Genomic DNA, 15,262 nt, shown 5'->3' with positions numbered 1-15,262 from the left:
TATAGAGTTTCAGTTTAGGATAATAAAAAAGTTCTAGAGATGAATAGTGGTTGTTTGACAAAGTGAATGCACCTAATGCCACTGAAATATATACTTGAAAGTGACTAGAAATGGTAAATTTCATGTTATGTATACTTTAGCACAGTTAAAAAAAAGAATAAGGGGGCGCCTGGGTGGCTCAGTCGTTAAGCGTCTGCCTTCGGCTCAGGTCATGATTCCAGGGTCCTGGGGTCGAGTCCCACATCAGGCTCCCTGCTCGGCAGGAAGCCTGCTTCTCCCTCTCCCACTCCCCCTGCTTGTGTTCCTGCTCTCGCTATCTCTCTCTCTGTCAAATAAATAAATAAAATCTTTAAAAAAAAAAAAAAAAGAATAAGGTAGATATATAAATACTGATGCTGAAAGATCTCTAATAGGAAAAGAAAGAGAGATACATATACACACACACACATATATATGTATATGTATCGTGCAATCCCACTAATTATTTTGCAAAGGCATACAGAACAGGCTGGTTTGGGGGCATGTATATGTGCAAATGTATAGCAAAGGTGTGGAGGAAAATCCACTGAACTAAGGAGTGAGAGGTGGGAATAGCATGGGGGAAATGACTTTGCTTTGTATTCTTTTAATGAATGCTGTAGTTAGGTGGGTTTTGGTGGGGGGATTATTTGTGAAATTTGAAATGTAGTCAAGCATGTATACAGCCCTTTGTGGTGCCAGGCACACAGTAGGTGCTCAAGAAACACTAGTTCACTTCCCCTAGGAAGGCGATGTCAGCAAGGCAGGTCTGGCCCTCCCTGGCATGCCCCTTGGTGTCTCAGGATCCGGGCAAGGGGGTGTGGCCCTGTGTTTCTTTGCTGATTGCCTTCTCCCCCTCCTCCTTCCTGACATCGTTTCCATGGAGATGAGGGTCCCTTAGCAGTTCTGCCAGAGCTGCCGGAGTCCCATCATCCAGATCTGCCTTTGCCATCCTGACAGGTTGCTGTGGCGATCCTGTCACCCAGCTGGGAACAGGAGCCCCTGGCCTGAGCTGATGTGGTTGCCATGGCGATCGCTCTTCACTGTAGAGAAGGGAGGGTGGCCGGCCCCAGCTGCCCTCTGCGGTGGTTCTGTTGGGCAGCTGGGCTGCAGTTCAAGAATCGTAACACCAGCCTCCCCCTCGTCCAGTATCAGTCCCCCGTTCTTGTGTTTTAGGCAGAAAGCCAACATGAGTGTTGACGTGATGTATTAGAATATAGCTGCTGGGTCTGAGTGCTGGCTCTGTACCAGGCACCACACCAAGCATTTGGTATACCTCCTCGTGCTGTGAAACCAACAGCCTCCCAACATGCCTAGTGTTGTTATCCTCATTTTATAGGTGGTACGCTTCTCGACAGTATTTTAATTGTGATATAATTCACATCCTATTAAAGTCACCATGTTAAAATGTCAAATGTAATGGTTTTTAATATATTCATAGTGTTGTACGGCCATCACCATGATCTAAATCTAGACTATTTCCATTGTCCCTGAAAGAAACCCCGTACCTGTTAGCAGTCACTCCCCATTCCCCCTGCCCTCCAGCCCCTGGCAACTGCTAATCTACACTCTGTCTCTGTGGATTTGCCTATTCTGGACATTTCATACAAATGGAATCCTGCAATATGTGATTTTTTTGTGACTGGCTTCTTTCACATAGCATCAGGTTTTCAAGGTTCATCTATGTTGAAGCATGTGTCAGTACTCATTACTTTTTTTAAAAAATTTTTTGAAAAGATTTTATTTATTTGTCAGAGAGAGCGAGCGAGCGTCAGGGAGAGGGAGAAGCAGGCTTCCTGCTGAGCAGGGAGCCCCATGTGGGACTCGATCCCAGGACGCTGGGATCATGACCCGAGCCGAAGGCAGACACTTAACCAACTGAGCCACCCAGGCAGCCTAGTACTTCATTCCTTTTAATGGTCAAATAATAATCCATTGTGTGGATAGACATTTTGTTTGTCCACTCATCAGTTGATGGACATTTGGGTTGTTTCCACCTTCTGACTAGTCTATGTGATGCTGCTGTGTACATTTGCATACGGGTTTTGGATGTTCATCTGTGTTCAGTTCTCTTGGGTGTATACCAAGGAGTGGACTGCTGCATAGAGATGGGACTGGGGAAAGACAAAGATGGGATTCTAACCCAGGACTCTCTATCTCCCAAAGTCACCCTGACTCTTAGGTGCCGCCCCACCCTCCTCACCCTATCCAGGTACCTCCCTAGGGCCCTGCTGTGTTTTCAGAACCTCCAAAGGGGCTGCTCACGTCAGGGAGTGAGTCCCTCCGTCTCTAGCGCGGGCTTCTTGTCCTGATTCCCACTCCGATGGGGTAGGCAGGGTGCCGACCTTGGCATCAGATCACCCAGGTTCAAATCTTGGTTCTGCTGGTGGTGTCATCTAATGCAGCCGGGCTGTGGTTTGTGTGGTTTAGGGGAAACTCGAATTTGGAGTCACACGGGCCTGAGTTTGAATGCTGGCCTTGCCGCTCACTTGCCAATGACTGTGCTGCTGGGCAAATCATGTAACTGTTCCAGGGCTCAGTTTGTTCACTTATAAGACAGGAATACGAATCCCTGCTTCTCAGAGACAAGCAGGTGAAGTGCTTAGCAAGGCGCGATCCGTGTCAGGCTGCCTCTTGCCCATGGAAGGAGCATTTACATCGCAAGTCATGCCTGCGATTGTCAGTGTGTGCCCCAGTGACTTCTGATTTGGGGCTCACGTCTAAACCAGTCTTTGCTTCCTCCCCCCAGATGATCTCCCCTTAGCCCGGGCCACTCGGCTCTAGCTGCTTCAGCTGCTCTGGAGGAAGAATGCCTCAGTCTTCGAGACGCACCCCCATCCCAGGTCCCCTCTAGAGTAAATTTTGGACACACAGCACAGGCTGTGTTTTCAGTGAGACCCTTTCAAACATCCCCTCCATATTTGGTGAGACTCTGCCCGGCTGTTTTGGCAGCAGGTTCATTCTATTCCTTGAAGGTTGGTCTTTGTTTCCCGGCAGGACGGAAGCAGGGAAGGTGTTTGAGCGCAGGGGGCCTCTGCAGAGCTGTGCTCAGGCAGCATCTCTGTGCGCACTGGATGTGCGGGGGACACGATCTACCAGTCTCCTAGGGAAGGACAAGGGAGGCCATAGCTCCTGCTCCTACTAGGAGCTGTTAGACCAAGGATGCTTAGAGGCGCCACCCTGGCTGCTCAGAGGTGGCCTTGTGAGTTGCTGGTAGGTGGGGAAGCCCCTGATGTGTGCCAGGCCAAAGAATGTGCCCTTGGGATCTGGCACTTAGCAACCGGCATTCTTGTTGGTGTCTGGGACTGCCCTGCCCTGCCCCTTCCTTCCCACTCTCCTGAGGCCTGGGGCCAGAACATCTGCCCCTGGGGGCTCTACCAAGGGGCTCTGACAGGCCCTGGCTCCCTGGAGGGGCACCACAGCCCCCCAGGCCGCCTGGCCAGCTGCTGTCCTGCAGAGGGGAGGAGGTCTTTGTGCTCTGTGAGCCTGCCTTGTTTTCCCTCCAGAGCTGAAGGGTGGTGTGGGAGCCCAAATGGCTTAGATGGGGGGGCAGCGCAGGGTGGTCCCAGACACCAACTAGAATGCGGGGGGGGTCAGTTCCAACCAGAAAAGGCTGGAGTTACTCTGGTCCTGAAAGGGTTTGCTGCTCTGGCCCCTCTTCGCTGCCTACTGCCCTCCCTTCCTGGGGAGGTTCATGGCTCTCAGAGCTTCCTCTCTGCCGGTTGGAAAGGTGTCCAGTGACTTTTCTTGGGAAAGTATATTAAAAACATCTCACTATGATTTTCCCCCTCCACCCGACAGGTTATATATAGGCTTAATAGAGGAAGACTAATAGAAAAAAATACAAGTAAGTGAAAAGGAGGAAAAATTCACCTGTAATCCAGTTTTCAGAGGAAGTTACTCTGAGTAATTATCAAATTATTATTTGGGAGGGGCGTATACTTCCAATACATTTTTCTATCTATATGCACACACATATTGAAATGTATAGGTCTATATGCATTTTTTTTTCCCCTAACAGAAGCTCAGTGAAGCAAAAATATCACTACAAAAGCACATCAGTGCAGGCCCAGCCTACCACTGAGGATGCGTATGTCAGACTCCAGGTGTATTGGTTTGTCTCTGGCAGGAAAACTGGGGACTTGGGTTCACTGTATTCCTTTTTGTGATTTTTTTTTTTTTTTGAAGTGTAGTTGACACACAACGTGACATTGGTTTCAGGTGTATGACATAGTGATTCAACAAGTCTACACATTATGCTGTGCTCACCGTAAGTGTAGCTACCATCTCTCTCCAGGCAACCCTATTGACTGTATTCCCTATGCTGTACCTTTCATCCCTGAGACCTATTCATTCCATAACTGAAAGCCTAGGTGTCTCACTCCCCTTCCCCCACTTGGCCCCCCTTCCCCCATTTTTGTGGTTTTGAAGTTTGAACAATGTGAATGTGTTATCCAAAAAATAATAGAAATAATAACCCTACATAAAAAAGAAGAGGGAAGCCTCTCTTAACCACCCCCCTCAATTCTGCTCCTGACTCAGCTTAACCCATGGTTAGCAAGTTGGTTTGTATCTTTTTAGGCTTTTCTCTGTGTTCACACAATGTGTATTTCTCTATGTATTTTTAGAAAATGAAGATGGGATTGTATTGTATCCATGGTTTCTGTAACATGTAGAATAATGTAGCATGAACACAAACTTTTTAAAAATGCTGGATGTTTGCGGTTTTCTTCTGCCTAAGGTGCTTATTATAAAAATCAAAGATCACAGAGTCAAGTAAACATAGGAAGGAAAGAAAGTCTAAAAGAGCCCCATCTATTTCAGTATTTTAAACACAGAGCCAGAGGTCGAGAAGGAGCTCCAGCTGGCTGTCAGCTGTGGTCACCCTCAGGGTGGGGAGGAGAATGGCTGGCGGTGGGGGGGGGGGGCGGGGGCGCTTCTGATTTGTCAGCGTGGTGTAGATTTATAGTGAGAATATATTTTTGTATATTAAATTTTAGAAAATTTTGTAATGAAAAAAATTTTAAAGGAAAAGCTGGAGGACTATGTCCCACCCCACCCCCCAAAAATGTGGGGGAAGAAGTAGGCCAAGTGTAAGTTTGCTGTATTCCCATTGTGAACAGCCTGATAATATATTCTTCAGACCTTCCCCAGCCTGTGTGCATGCACACACACACACCCACACACACACCCCCACATACCCACGCACACCCCTTATTTCTATAACAATGGTAACATGCTCTAGGTTTTTTTTTTTAATAACAGCTTTATTGAGATATAATTCACATGCGATAAAGTTTGTCTTTCTAAAGTATACAGTTCAGTGGTTTTGTAGAATATTCAGAGTTGTACAACCTTCACCACTTTCTCGGTCCAGAACATTTTCATCGCCCCAACAAGAAACCCTAAGCCCATCAACAGTCACTCCCCAGCCACTCTGCGGCCTTGCCCAGCCCCTGGGCAACCACTAATCTACTTTCTGCCATTATGGATTTGCCTATTATGGACATTTTATGTAAATGGTATCCTACATTGTGTGGCCTTTTGTGACTGGCTTCTTTCACTTAGCATGAACATTTTCAAGATACATGTGGTATCAAGTAGGAGTACTTCGTTTTTTTCGGTGGCTGAGCGATATTCCCTCGTGTGGATATACCACATTTTGTTTGTCCATTTATCAGTGGGTGGACATTTGGGTTGTGGGTTTTGTTGCGCGAGTTCCTTCTTTTCCTTACCAAGATGTCTCAGAGACTTCACCATGTCCGGAAATCTCACTCCCCTCCGTCCTTTGTAAAAAGGCTTTATATGATTTCATTCCTTTATATGTGGTGGCTGGGACCTCCTAGTGCGCTGGCCCCCTGTCACCCCATTTCCTCCCTCCAGGGAGTCTGCAGTGCTTGAAGAGGCTGTGGTCACCTAAAGCGGCTCAATTTTGTAGGGAGAGGAAGGGGTTCGCCCAGGATCATAAACTCAGTGTTGTGGGGTTGCCAGAGTTCAGCTCCCAGCTGAGGCCACCCTTACCCCTCAGCTTGTGCTAAGCCAGCCCTGGATCTGCAAGCCTGACCAGCTGTCCCCAGAGCCCCCACCTCACCACTCACTCCATGCCCATGTGTCCCTCTGAGCAACCCCTTCCCAGGCGCCATTTGTGGGAGGGGCTGTTTGTGGGGGGAACCTGTTTTGTGGCATCACCCCATTTCCTACCTTCTCCTCCTCAATTTTGAAAGATCCCAGATCAGCCCTTCTCAAATACTGGCTCTTCGCTCTTGGCACCCAGCATCTGAAATATCAGCCTCTGTCTTCCTGCCTCATTTGAATTTCAGAAGGTCTCTTTAGGATTTGATTGGGCTCCAAGATATACTTCAGACCCCAGCTGGAGTTCATTTCCCTGGCTCTCTGGTTCCAGCCTGGGCTGTGCAATAGAATCAACCTGGGAAGCTGTTTAAAAATACCGATGCGGGGGCGCCTGGGTGGCTCAGTCGGTTGAGCGACTGCCTTCGGCTCAGGTCATGATCCTGGAGTCCCGGGATCGAGTCCCGCATCGGGCTCCCTGCTCGGCGGGGAGTCTGCTTCTCCCTCTGACCCTCCTCCCTCTTGTGCTCTCTGTCTCTCATTCTCTCTGTCTCAAATAAATAAATAAAAAATAAAATCTTTAAAAATACCGATGCCTGGGACCCACCCTGGACCAGTTATAGCAGAATCTCTGGGACCTGGAGGATCAGCATTTTTTTGTTTAACTTCCCCCAGCTAATTCTGATGTGCGCCCGGGGTTGAGAACCACTGTGCTCCCTCCACTCTGGCCCTCATCAAGGAAGGCACATTTTTTCCTTCCCACGTCTTGGGAACTATATCAAGAGCTTGGTCAAGAACTGGCCCCAGGTCAGCTATGGATTTGCTGTGGGACCTTTCTCCCCCACCTTCAGCGAGGTGGGGGCTTGGATTAGGTCAGTGGTTCTCACCTTCAGGGATGGGTATGAGAGGTGGGGGGCTAGGGAAGGATGTATTCAAACACCTGGGAGCATTCTCAAAAAATACTTGTTGAACTTGAAAAGTCAAAGGCAACCTAAGTGTGGTTTTTTACACTAATATAAATCATCCGTCTCATGGGAAGGAGTGTTCAATAGACTCATGCATCTAACTGAATGACTTATTTTTTTTTCTTTTTTTTTAAAGATTTTATTTATTTATTTGACACAGAGAGAGCGAGCACAAGTAGGCAGAGCGGCAGGCAGAGGGAGAGGGAGAAGCAGACTCCCCGCTGAGTAGGAAGCCCGACGTGGGGCTTGATCCCAGGACTCTGGGATCACGACCTGAGCTGAAGGCAGACGTTTAACTGACTGAGCCACCCAGGCGCCCCTAACTGAATGACTTTTAAAATTTATTTAAAAAGGGGCGGCTGGGTGGCTCAGTTGGTTAAGCGACTGCCTTCGGCTCAGGTCATGATCCCGGAGTCCCGGGATCAAGTCCCGCATCGGGCTCCCTGCTCGGCAGGGAGTCTGCTTCTCCCTCTGACCCTCCCCCCTCTCATGTGCTTTCTCTCTCTCTCTCTCAAATAAATAAATAAAATCTTTAAAAAAAAATTTATTTAAAAAAATATATAAGGGGTGCCTGAGTGGCTCAGTCGGTTAAGCGTCTGCCTTCAGCTCAGTTCACGATCCCAGGGTCCTGGGATCAATCCCCATGTCGGACTCCCTGCTCAGTGGGGAGACTGCTTCTCACTCTCCCTCTGACTGCCACTCTCTCTGTCAAATAAATAAATAAAATCTTTGAAAGGTTTTTTTAAAGATTTTATTTATTTATTAGAGCACAGGGGCAGAGGGAGAGAGAGAATCTCAAGCATACTCCCCGCTGAGCGTGTTGTGGGGGAGCTCGATCCCATGACCTTGAGCTCATGACCTGAGCTGAAATCAAGAGTCTGTCTCTTAACCAACTGAGCCACCCAGGCACCCCCTGAGTGACTTTTTTAAACATCAAGAAACTTTAGTAAAAATTATTGTAACATTTCCTCAAGTTCCCCTCCATAGGGCTTGTGCCATTTTGCTTTCTTCCCAGTTGTATAGACTTTTCCTCCTTCTCCATAGCTTCACCAGTAGAATGTATTGTCAGATGTTTGGATTTTTGCCAATCAGATAGGTGAGAAATGGTATCTGGGTGTAGTTTTAATTTGCATTTCTCCTTGAATAGGGTTGAAATCTTCCTATGGTTACAAACCATTTACCTTTCTTTTCCTGTGAACAGTTTTCATATCTCTAGCACATTTTAATATAGGTTTGTTGGCCTTTTTGTTTTCTATTTTATGAAGCTCTTTATGTATTTAGGATATTAACCCTTTGTCAGTGCAATAAATTGCAAATTTTTTTCCCAGCATCATTTATAATTCTACTTTCTTAGGGTACTTTTTTCCTGTGTAGAATTTGCTTATCCAATTAAAAGTATCAATTTCTAAAAAAAAATCAGTTTCTTTCCGTATCAGTTCTGGATTTTTTTTTTTTTTAAAGATTTTATTTATTTTTTGACAGAGAGAGAGACAGCGAGAGAGGGAACACAAGCAGGGGGAGTGGGAGAGGGAGAAGCAGGCCTCCCGCTGAGCAAGGAGCCCGATGTGGGGCTCGATCCCAGGACTCCGGGATCATGACCTGAGCCGAAGGCAGACGCTTAACGACTGAGCCACCCAGGTGCCCCTAGTTCTGGATTTTTGAATTATGATTATGATAGCATTGTTTTACATGAAAACTTACAATTTAAATTGTGAAAAATCGAGCAGTCCCTCCTGTGTAATTGTGATGTTTTACCCATTTGCATTTTGTTTATTAGTATACATTCCGAATTAAAGTCCATGAGGACAGGATTCCCCCTGAAATGGAGATTTGCCTGCTTATGGAAGAGTCCCCTTGGGGATAATGCCACCAAGGAGCCTCAGAGCATTCACACCAGTGGCCTCAGCCCATCCCATGGGGAGCTCTGGAGCTGGGATGGCTGTTTAGAGTTGTTCTGAGTTGAGGCAGGAGGCCATGGACCAGTCATTGCATGTGGGCTCCCCCTAGGGAGGGCATATGACCTTGAATGAGGGGGCTGCCCTCAGCCAGTGGGATCATTTAGGTCTTAGTTGGGGGAACAAGTCCCCTAGTTCTGAGGAGGCGGGGATCTGGGTGGAGCATCACAGCATCCTCCCCCGGTACCCTGTCTGGCTTGGTCACCACTGTGTCCTCTATGCCTAGCCCCACCTGGCACATAATAGGTACTCAGGAAATCCTTGGTGAATGAATGAAAGACACAGAAGAAGAGAAACCCAGATTTCTGGGTCTTGGCCCAGGCCAACTGGATCATAACTTAGGGGTGGGAGGTGGGGGGGGGGAACCCTGGCAGGTGTGATCAGAGTCCTCATGTGCTTCTGGCCCACTGGGTGTTCTTGAGGACCCCTCTGGCTCAGGTGTTGGTGTTGGTCAAAGCCTGGACGTGGCTGGGCTAGGCTGGGCAAGGAGGAGGCCCTTGGTGGAAGCCTAGGCACCTTGACTATTCTTTGATGCCCATCATGAGCCCCATGAGCTTTCAGTTTTGTGTGTTTTTGTTTTTTAATTTCTAGCATTCCTTGAAGAAAAGAGGAACCCGCTCCCTGGGGAAGACAGACAAGAAGACTTCGGTGCAGGTATTTCCCGGCAGCCCCCACGGCCCCCACAGGCAAGTTTGGAATCTGAAGGGCCAGGCCTAACTCCCAAGTGGCCTGGGAAGCCCACCCCTCCCCAACTTCAACCCCGCCCTCCTCTTTTTCATTTTCTTGGCTTCGATGCTCATTTCACTTCCCAAAACAATGCCCTGAGCCCATGGTTCTCACACTGGCAGATGGATAAAGTGCTATATACAGATGTAGCGCAGGTCAGTCATAGAGTACAGTTAGCTTCTCGTGGTCCTGGATTGTCAGTGTGCCTGGCCCTTTTCCTTCATTATCTCATTGAATCCTCCCCGTGGCTCCATAAGGAAGGGAGTGTTATTGCCCCATTTTACAGATGAGGAAACTATAGTAGTAAGGGTAGCAGCAGTGGCAGCGACAGTTGCCTGGCAGGATGTTGCCTACTCCAGGAAGCCCTCCAGGATTCCCCAGGCTGTGCGGTGCTCCATCTTTGCTGCAATGTCAAGGAGGTCTCCCTCTCTGCTTCCCCTGCTCCTCGAGAGTCAGGCCCTTGTCCGGTTCATTCCTGTGTCCCCCAGCACGTAATTAGTGCTCCCCAAAATGCAGCGGCTGGTACTGAGCCTCGCGTGGCTAACCCTCGTGGGTCCTGTCTGTCCCCGTGCCCATTGGGCTGCAGGAGGACAGCGCGGACCTGAAGTGCCAGCTGCACTTTGCAAAGGAGGAGTCAGCCCTCATGTGCAAGAAGCTCACCAAGCTCGCCAAGGAGAACGACTGCATGAAAGAGGAGCTGCTCAAGTACCGCTCGCTCTACGGCGATCTGGACAGTGCCCTGTCCGCCGAGGAGCTGGCCGATGCGCCCCACTCCCGGGAGACCGAGCTGAAGGTGCACCTGAAGCTGGTGGAGGAGGAAGCCAACCTGCTGAGCCGCCGCATCGTGGAGCTGGAGGTGGAAAACCGAGGCCTGCGGGCGGAGATGGATGACATGAAGGATCACGGCGGCGGCGGAGGCGGCGGCGGCGCGGAGGCGCGCCTGGCCTTCTCGGCGCTGGGGGGCGGCGAGTGCGGGGAAAGCCTGGCGGAGCTGCGGCGACACCTGCAGTTTGTGGAGGAGGAGGCCGAGCTGCTCCGGCGCTCCTCGGCAGAGCTGGAGGAGCAGAACAAGCTGCTGCTCACCGAGCTGGCCAAGTACCGCTCGGAGCACGAGCTGGACGTGACGCTGTCGGAGGACAGCTGCTCCGTGCTCAGCGAGCCCTCGCAGGAGGAGCTGACAGCCGCCAAGCTGCAGATCGGCGAGCTCAGCGGCAAGGTCAAGAAGCTGCAGTACGAGAACCGGGTGCTGCTCTCCAACCTCCAGCGCTGTGATCTTGCCTCCTGCCAGAGCACGCGGCCCATGCTGGAGACGGACGCCGAGGCCGGGGACTCTGCCCAGTGTGTGCCCGCGGCTCTTGGCGAGGCCCACAGCCCCCACGCTGCCCGGCTCTGCAGAGCCAGGGAGGCCGAGGCGCTGCCTGGGCTGAGGGAGCAGGCTGCCCTGGTCAGCAAGGCCATCGATGTCCTGGTAGCCGACGCCAATGGCTTCTCGGCCGGCCTCCGCCTGTACCTGGACAACGAGTGTGCTGACTTTCGGCTGCATGAGGCCCCTGACAACAGCGAGGGTCCCAGGGACACCAAGCTCATCCATGCCATCCTGGTGCGGCTGAGCATGCTCCAGCAGGAGCTCAATGCCTTCACGCGGAAGGCGGACGCCGTGGTCGGGAGCTCTGCCAAGGAGCAGCCAGAGCCCTTCCCCGCGCTGCCTGCCTTGGGCTCCCAGGGGCCCTCCAAGGAGATTCTTTTGGCCAAAGACCTTGGCTCAGACTTCCAGGTAAGATGTCCCAGTCACGGGCCCTGTTACTTTTCTTGTTAGAAACTTTTCACCAAATCACACATAGGACAGAGAAGCACACAGCCCACGAGTGTACGGCTGAGTGAGTTTTCCCGAGGGGAGCACGATGGTGTCATCACCACCCAGAACATGACCATGTCATCATCACAGCATGCCCTTTGAAGTCTTTCTCTACATAGCCTCTCGTGGACTTGTTTTTCACCCCGCTTGTTTTATGTGATACCTGCTGTTACCACACAACTGATTTTTCTTGTGTAATGTGTCTAGTGGTTCATGCGCTTAACACTGCTGTATGTATTGTTTGTATGCTTTTTGTGCTTGGTGCTGGAGCAAAACCAGACCTGATTCCTGCCCTCCGGGGAAGAAAGATGTTAATCAAAATATCAGGCCACTGAATGACACTGAATGACAAACGGATATGAGAGCTCTCAGGGAAGGGCACTTGGTTCTGTGAACAAGCAACTTGACCTCGTCTCTGGGTCAAGGAAGGCCTCTGATCTGAGCTGAGATCAGAAGGGTAGATTAACAGGGAAAGAGTGTTGTAAGCAGAGGGAATAGCCCATGAGAAGGCATCATAGCTGGAAGGAGCATGGCGTGCCCGAGGACAAAGGGAAGGAGGGTGGCTGGGTTGCAGGGAGCATCTTCATCCGGAGAACAATGGGAGGGGTCTTCCCATGTCTGTACAGAGATTTAGCTCTTTCTTTTCGACAACTACACGGTGTAGTTGTGCCGTCATTTCTGTGCCCTGCTGATCTGGCTTGATCTTGCTTTTCTAAGCAGGCAGACACCCCTCCCCCCCATGTTAAGTCTCCCCCTTGGTTCTTCTTGAGGTAGGAATGAGCTGGGGCCATACATGTGGTAGGACCATTGAGCCTGGCTCAGAAGGTTTGTGCACAAGACAGACATACACAGGATCAGGGTTTTCACCCACCACCTAGCTACTCATTCATCCTTTCGACAGACACTCACTGAGTAGTTGTAGGCCCAGGTCAGGGCTGCAGAGATGAATCCACTGAGGCCCCAGCCCTCAAGTGGGTGGTCAGAGCCTCTTTTAGAGCCCAGGGCCTAGGGTAGGGGCTGCTTCTGGCACCCCCTGGGCCCCTCCCCATAGTTACCTTTGGTCTCTTCTGCCTGTGCCTCTGGGTGCAGCCGCCTGACTTCAGGGATCTGCCGGAATGGGAGCCCAGGATACGAGAGCCCTTCCGCAGTGGTGACTTGGACTCCAAGCCTGACCCCGGCCGGAACTTCAGGCCTTACCGAGCCGAAGACAATGATTCCTACGCCTCTGAGGTGGGCCTAGGCCTGATCGAGCGAGGGGGAGGGCAGGAGGAGAATGGCTGGGGCCTCCCAGAGGCCGGGCGATCCGTGGAGGAGCTTAGCTGGTGATGATGTGGGTTTTGAGTATTCCATTTGGTTGCATGCTTCCTGGCAACGAGGACTAAAAGGGAGACAAGGAAGTTTGGGCCCTTCTCTTGGCCTGATAAAAGGAAGCTTATAAACTCATTTGAAGAAATGGATTTTGTTTTGCTATACTAAATTTCACTGGGAATTTAATAATTTATGTCATTTAATGAAACCACTCATTTCTTTAGCAGGAGCACGGCAATCTTTACAGTCAGGCTGATTGGGTTCAAATTGTGGAACTGCTATATACTGGCTGTGAGATTGTAGACAAGTCACTTGACCTCTCTGATCTCCATTTTCTCACCTTTACAATAAAGGTGATCCCTCAGAGGGCTGTTGAAAGGATTAAATGCATGAAAAGCCTTATTAAAGCCTGGTCTCTGTTGGGTGAGGAGGAGGAGGAAGATGACACATCTCAGGGCCTCAGGGGACCCACCAGTGTGGCTTTGTGGCCTTAGGCATGTTCCCATTCTCCAGCTGCACCTTCCCCATTTGTAACATGGGAGGATTCAAGTGGGTAGAGGCTGTAGAATTTCAAGGATTCCCTGGTCCTTGAGAATTCCTGGTGGTTCTGAGCCCCTCCCAAGCCTTTTGAGCCTCTACCAGCACTTCCTAACGAACCTGAAGTAGGAAAAGGCTCCTGTGGATGGGACGGAGCCTCCTTGAGGCTCCTGAGCCACGGAGAACCTTGTGTGTGCCCCAACTTAAGCAGCCTTTTCTTCTGAATATCCATGGGAAGGCAATTTTGTGGTTCCAGGAAGGCCAGTCTGCAAGTGCCCAGGGGAAGAAGCTCCCTGGAAGCTGATGGATCAAACTCTCATAAGTGGACTGAGCTTCCTAGCAGCCATGGCAAAAAGGGAAAAAAAAAAAAACACAACATGAAGTATTTAGTTCTCATTTTCTGAGAAAAGGAGATAGGCCAGCTCACCTGCATGCATTCAATTATTATTTCATTCAGCCACTCTTTACTGAGCAGTTATAATTTGCCAGACTCTGTGTTAGGCACCGAGTCCAAGGAGAACACCAGAGGTAGCTGGGAGTATCCAGCCCTGAAAGGATCTTTAATATAAAATAGGCATACAAGATATACCTTAAGTCAGAATGCCTTCCATTGCCAAGTTTCCATGTTATTGGCTAGATAATAAATGTTTTTTTTTTTTCACAGAGGGACATCTTGCTGTGCCTGGGAAGGTTTGATGTAGGAGTAGCAGATGACATTTCTTTTTTTTTTTTTTTTTCCTACTTAACATGACAGCATAAACATTTCCCTCTGTTACTAGAAATACTTAAAAAAAATTTAAATTGAAGTATAACATGCATAGAAAAGCACTTGTAAGTGGACAGATCAAATGACTTTTACAAACTGAACACTCCTATGTAATCAGCGAGCACATTAATAAACAGAGCCTGACCTGTCCTTGAAGCCTCCCTTCTGGTCCCCGTCCAGTCGTCATCCTGACTTCTAACAGAATACATTAGTTTTCCCTGTTTAGCTACAAATACTTATAAACACAATTTCCCCTCAATGCATATAGAGTTTTACTGTCTTTTTCTTAAGATTTTATTATGTAGACCTCATAAGCAACAAATAACTACAGATACAAATAACAACAAAATCCCTAAGCAGCATTGCATAAAGATATAAAGAAGGAAGTCAAGATCACGAGCTTGTCAGTTAACCACTGTTCACATTTAAGTGTGTGTGTCCATGTCCCTTCTGTTTTTCTATTGAGGTGTATATCTTTTCTAATTTTTTATTGAAGTATAACATAATAATATACGTGCAATAAAGGACACTATCCTTAAGTGTACAGTTGAATGGACTTTTATGTATGTATAGACCTGTTAACCACATCTATTAATCCCTTTATTTATCCAAGTTGTTTCTAAATTTTTGTAATTATAAACAATGAGACAACGAACATCTTTGTGAATCAAGCTTAGCTTTCTCAGTATGTTATTTTCTTCAAATGCATTTCAAAGAGAGAAATTACCAAGGTGAAATTATAGTAATAGCTAAATTTGATGTGCACTGTTTTGTTTGTCATGACAACCCCCTGAAGTAGAGTCAGCCACTGTGCCTCATTTGTATTCCAGGGACAGCTTGGACCCCACTTAACTCTCATCCTCTGACCACAGCTCTATCCCCCCTCTCCCCCGCGCTCTCTCCCTCTGTGTCCCTCATCCCTATCCCAGATCAAGGAGCTGCAGTTGGTGCTGGCCGAGGCCCACGACAGCCTCCGGGGCCTGCAAGAGCAGCTCTCCCAGGAGCGGCAGCTACGGAAGGAGGAGGCCGAAAACTTCAACCAGAAAATGGTCCAGGTGGGTGA

The 15,262-nt window shown here is 49.0% G+C and overlaps 1 protein-coding gene across 1 annotated transcript in view; it reads left to right on the top strand.

The window, feature by feature from the left end:
* Positions 1-15,262, top strand: part of SOGA1 (suppressor of glucose, autophagy associated 1) — a 60,429-nt gene that overhangs the window by 26,780 nt on the left and 18,387 nt on the right. The window contains exons 4-7 of the mRNA XM_021689117.1: positions 9,599-9,661; positions 10,320-11,507; positions 12,678-12,818; positions 15,129-15,254. Of these exons, the coding sequence (XP_021544792.1) occupies positions 9,599-9,661; positions 10,320-11,507; positions 12,678-12,818; positions 15,129-15,254 (1,518 nt within the window). The remainder of the gene's footprint in view (positions 1-9,598; positions 9,662-10,319; positions 11,508-12,677; positions 12,819-15,128; positions 15,255-15,262) is intronic.

Source organism: Neomonachus schauinslandi, chromosome 10, assembly GCF_002201575.2.
Source record: "Neomonachus schauinslandi chromosome 10, ASM220157v2, whole genome shotgun sequence".
In the NCBI taxonomy this organism is placed as follows: Eukaryota; Metazoa; Chordata; class Mammalia; order Carnivora; family Phocidae; genus Neomonachus; species Neomonachus schauinslandi.
This window is presented reverse-complemented; position numbering and strand designations above follow the sequence as displayed.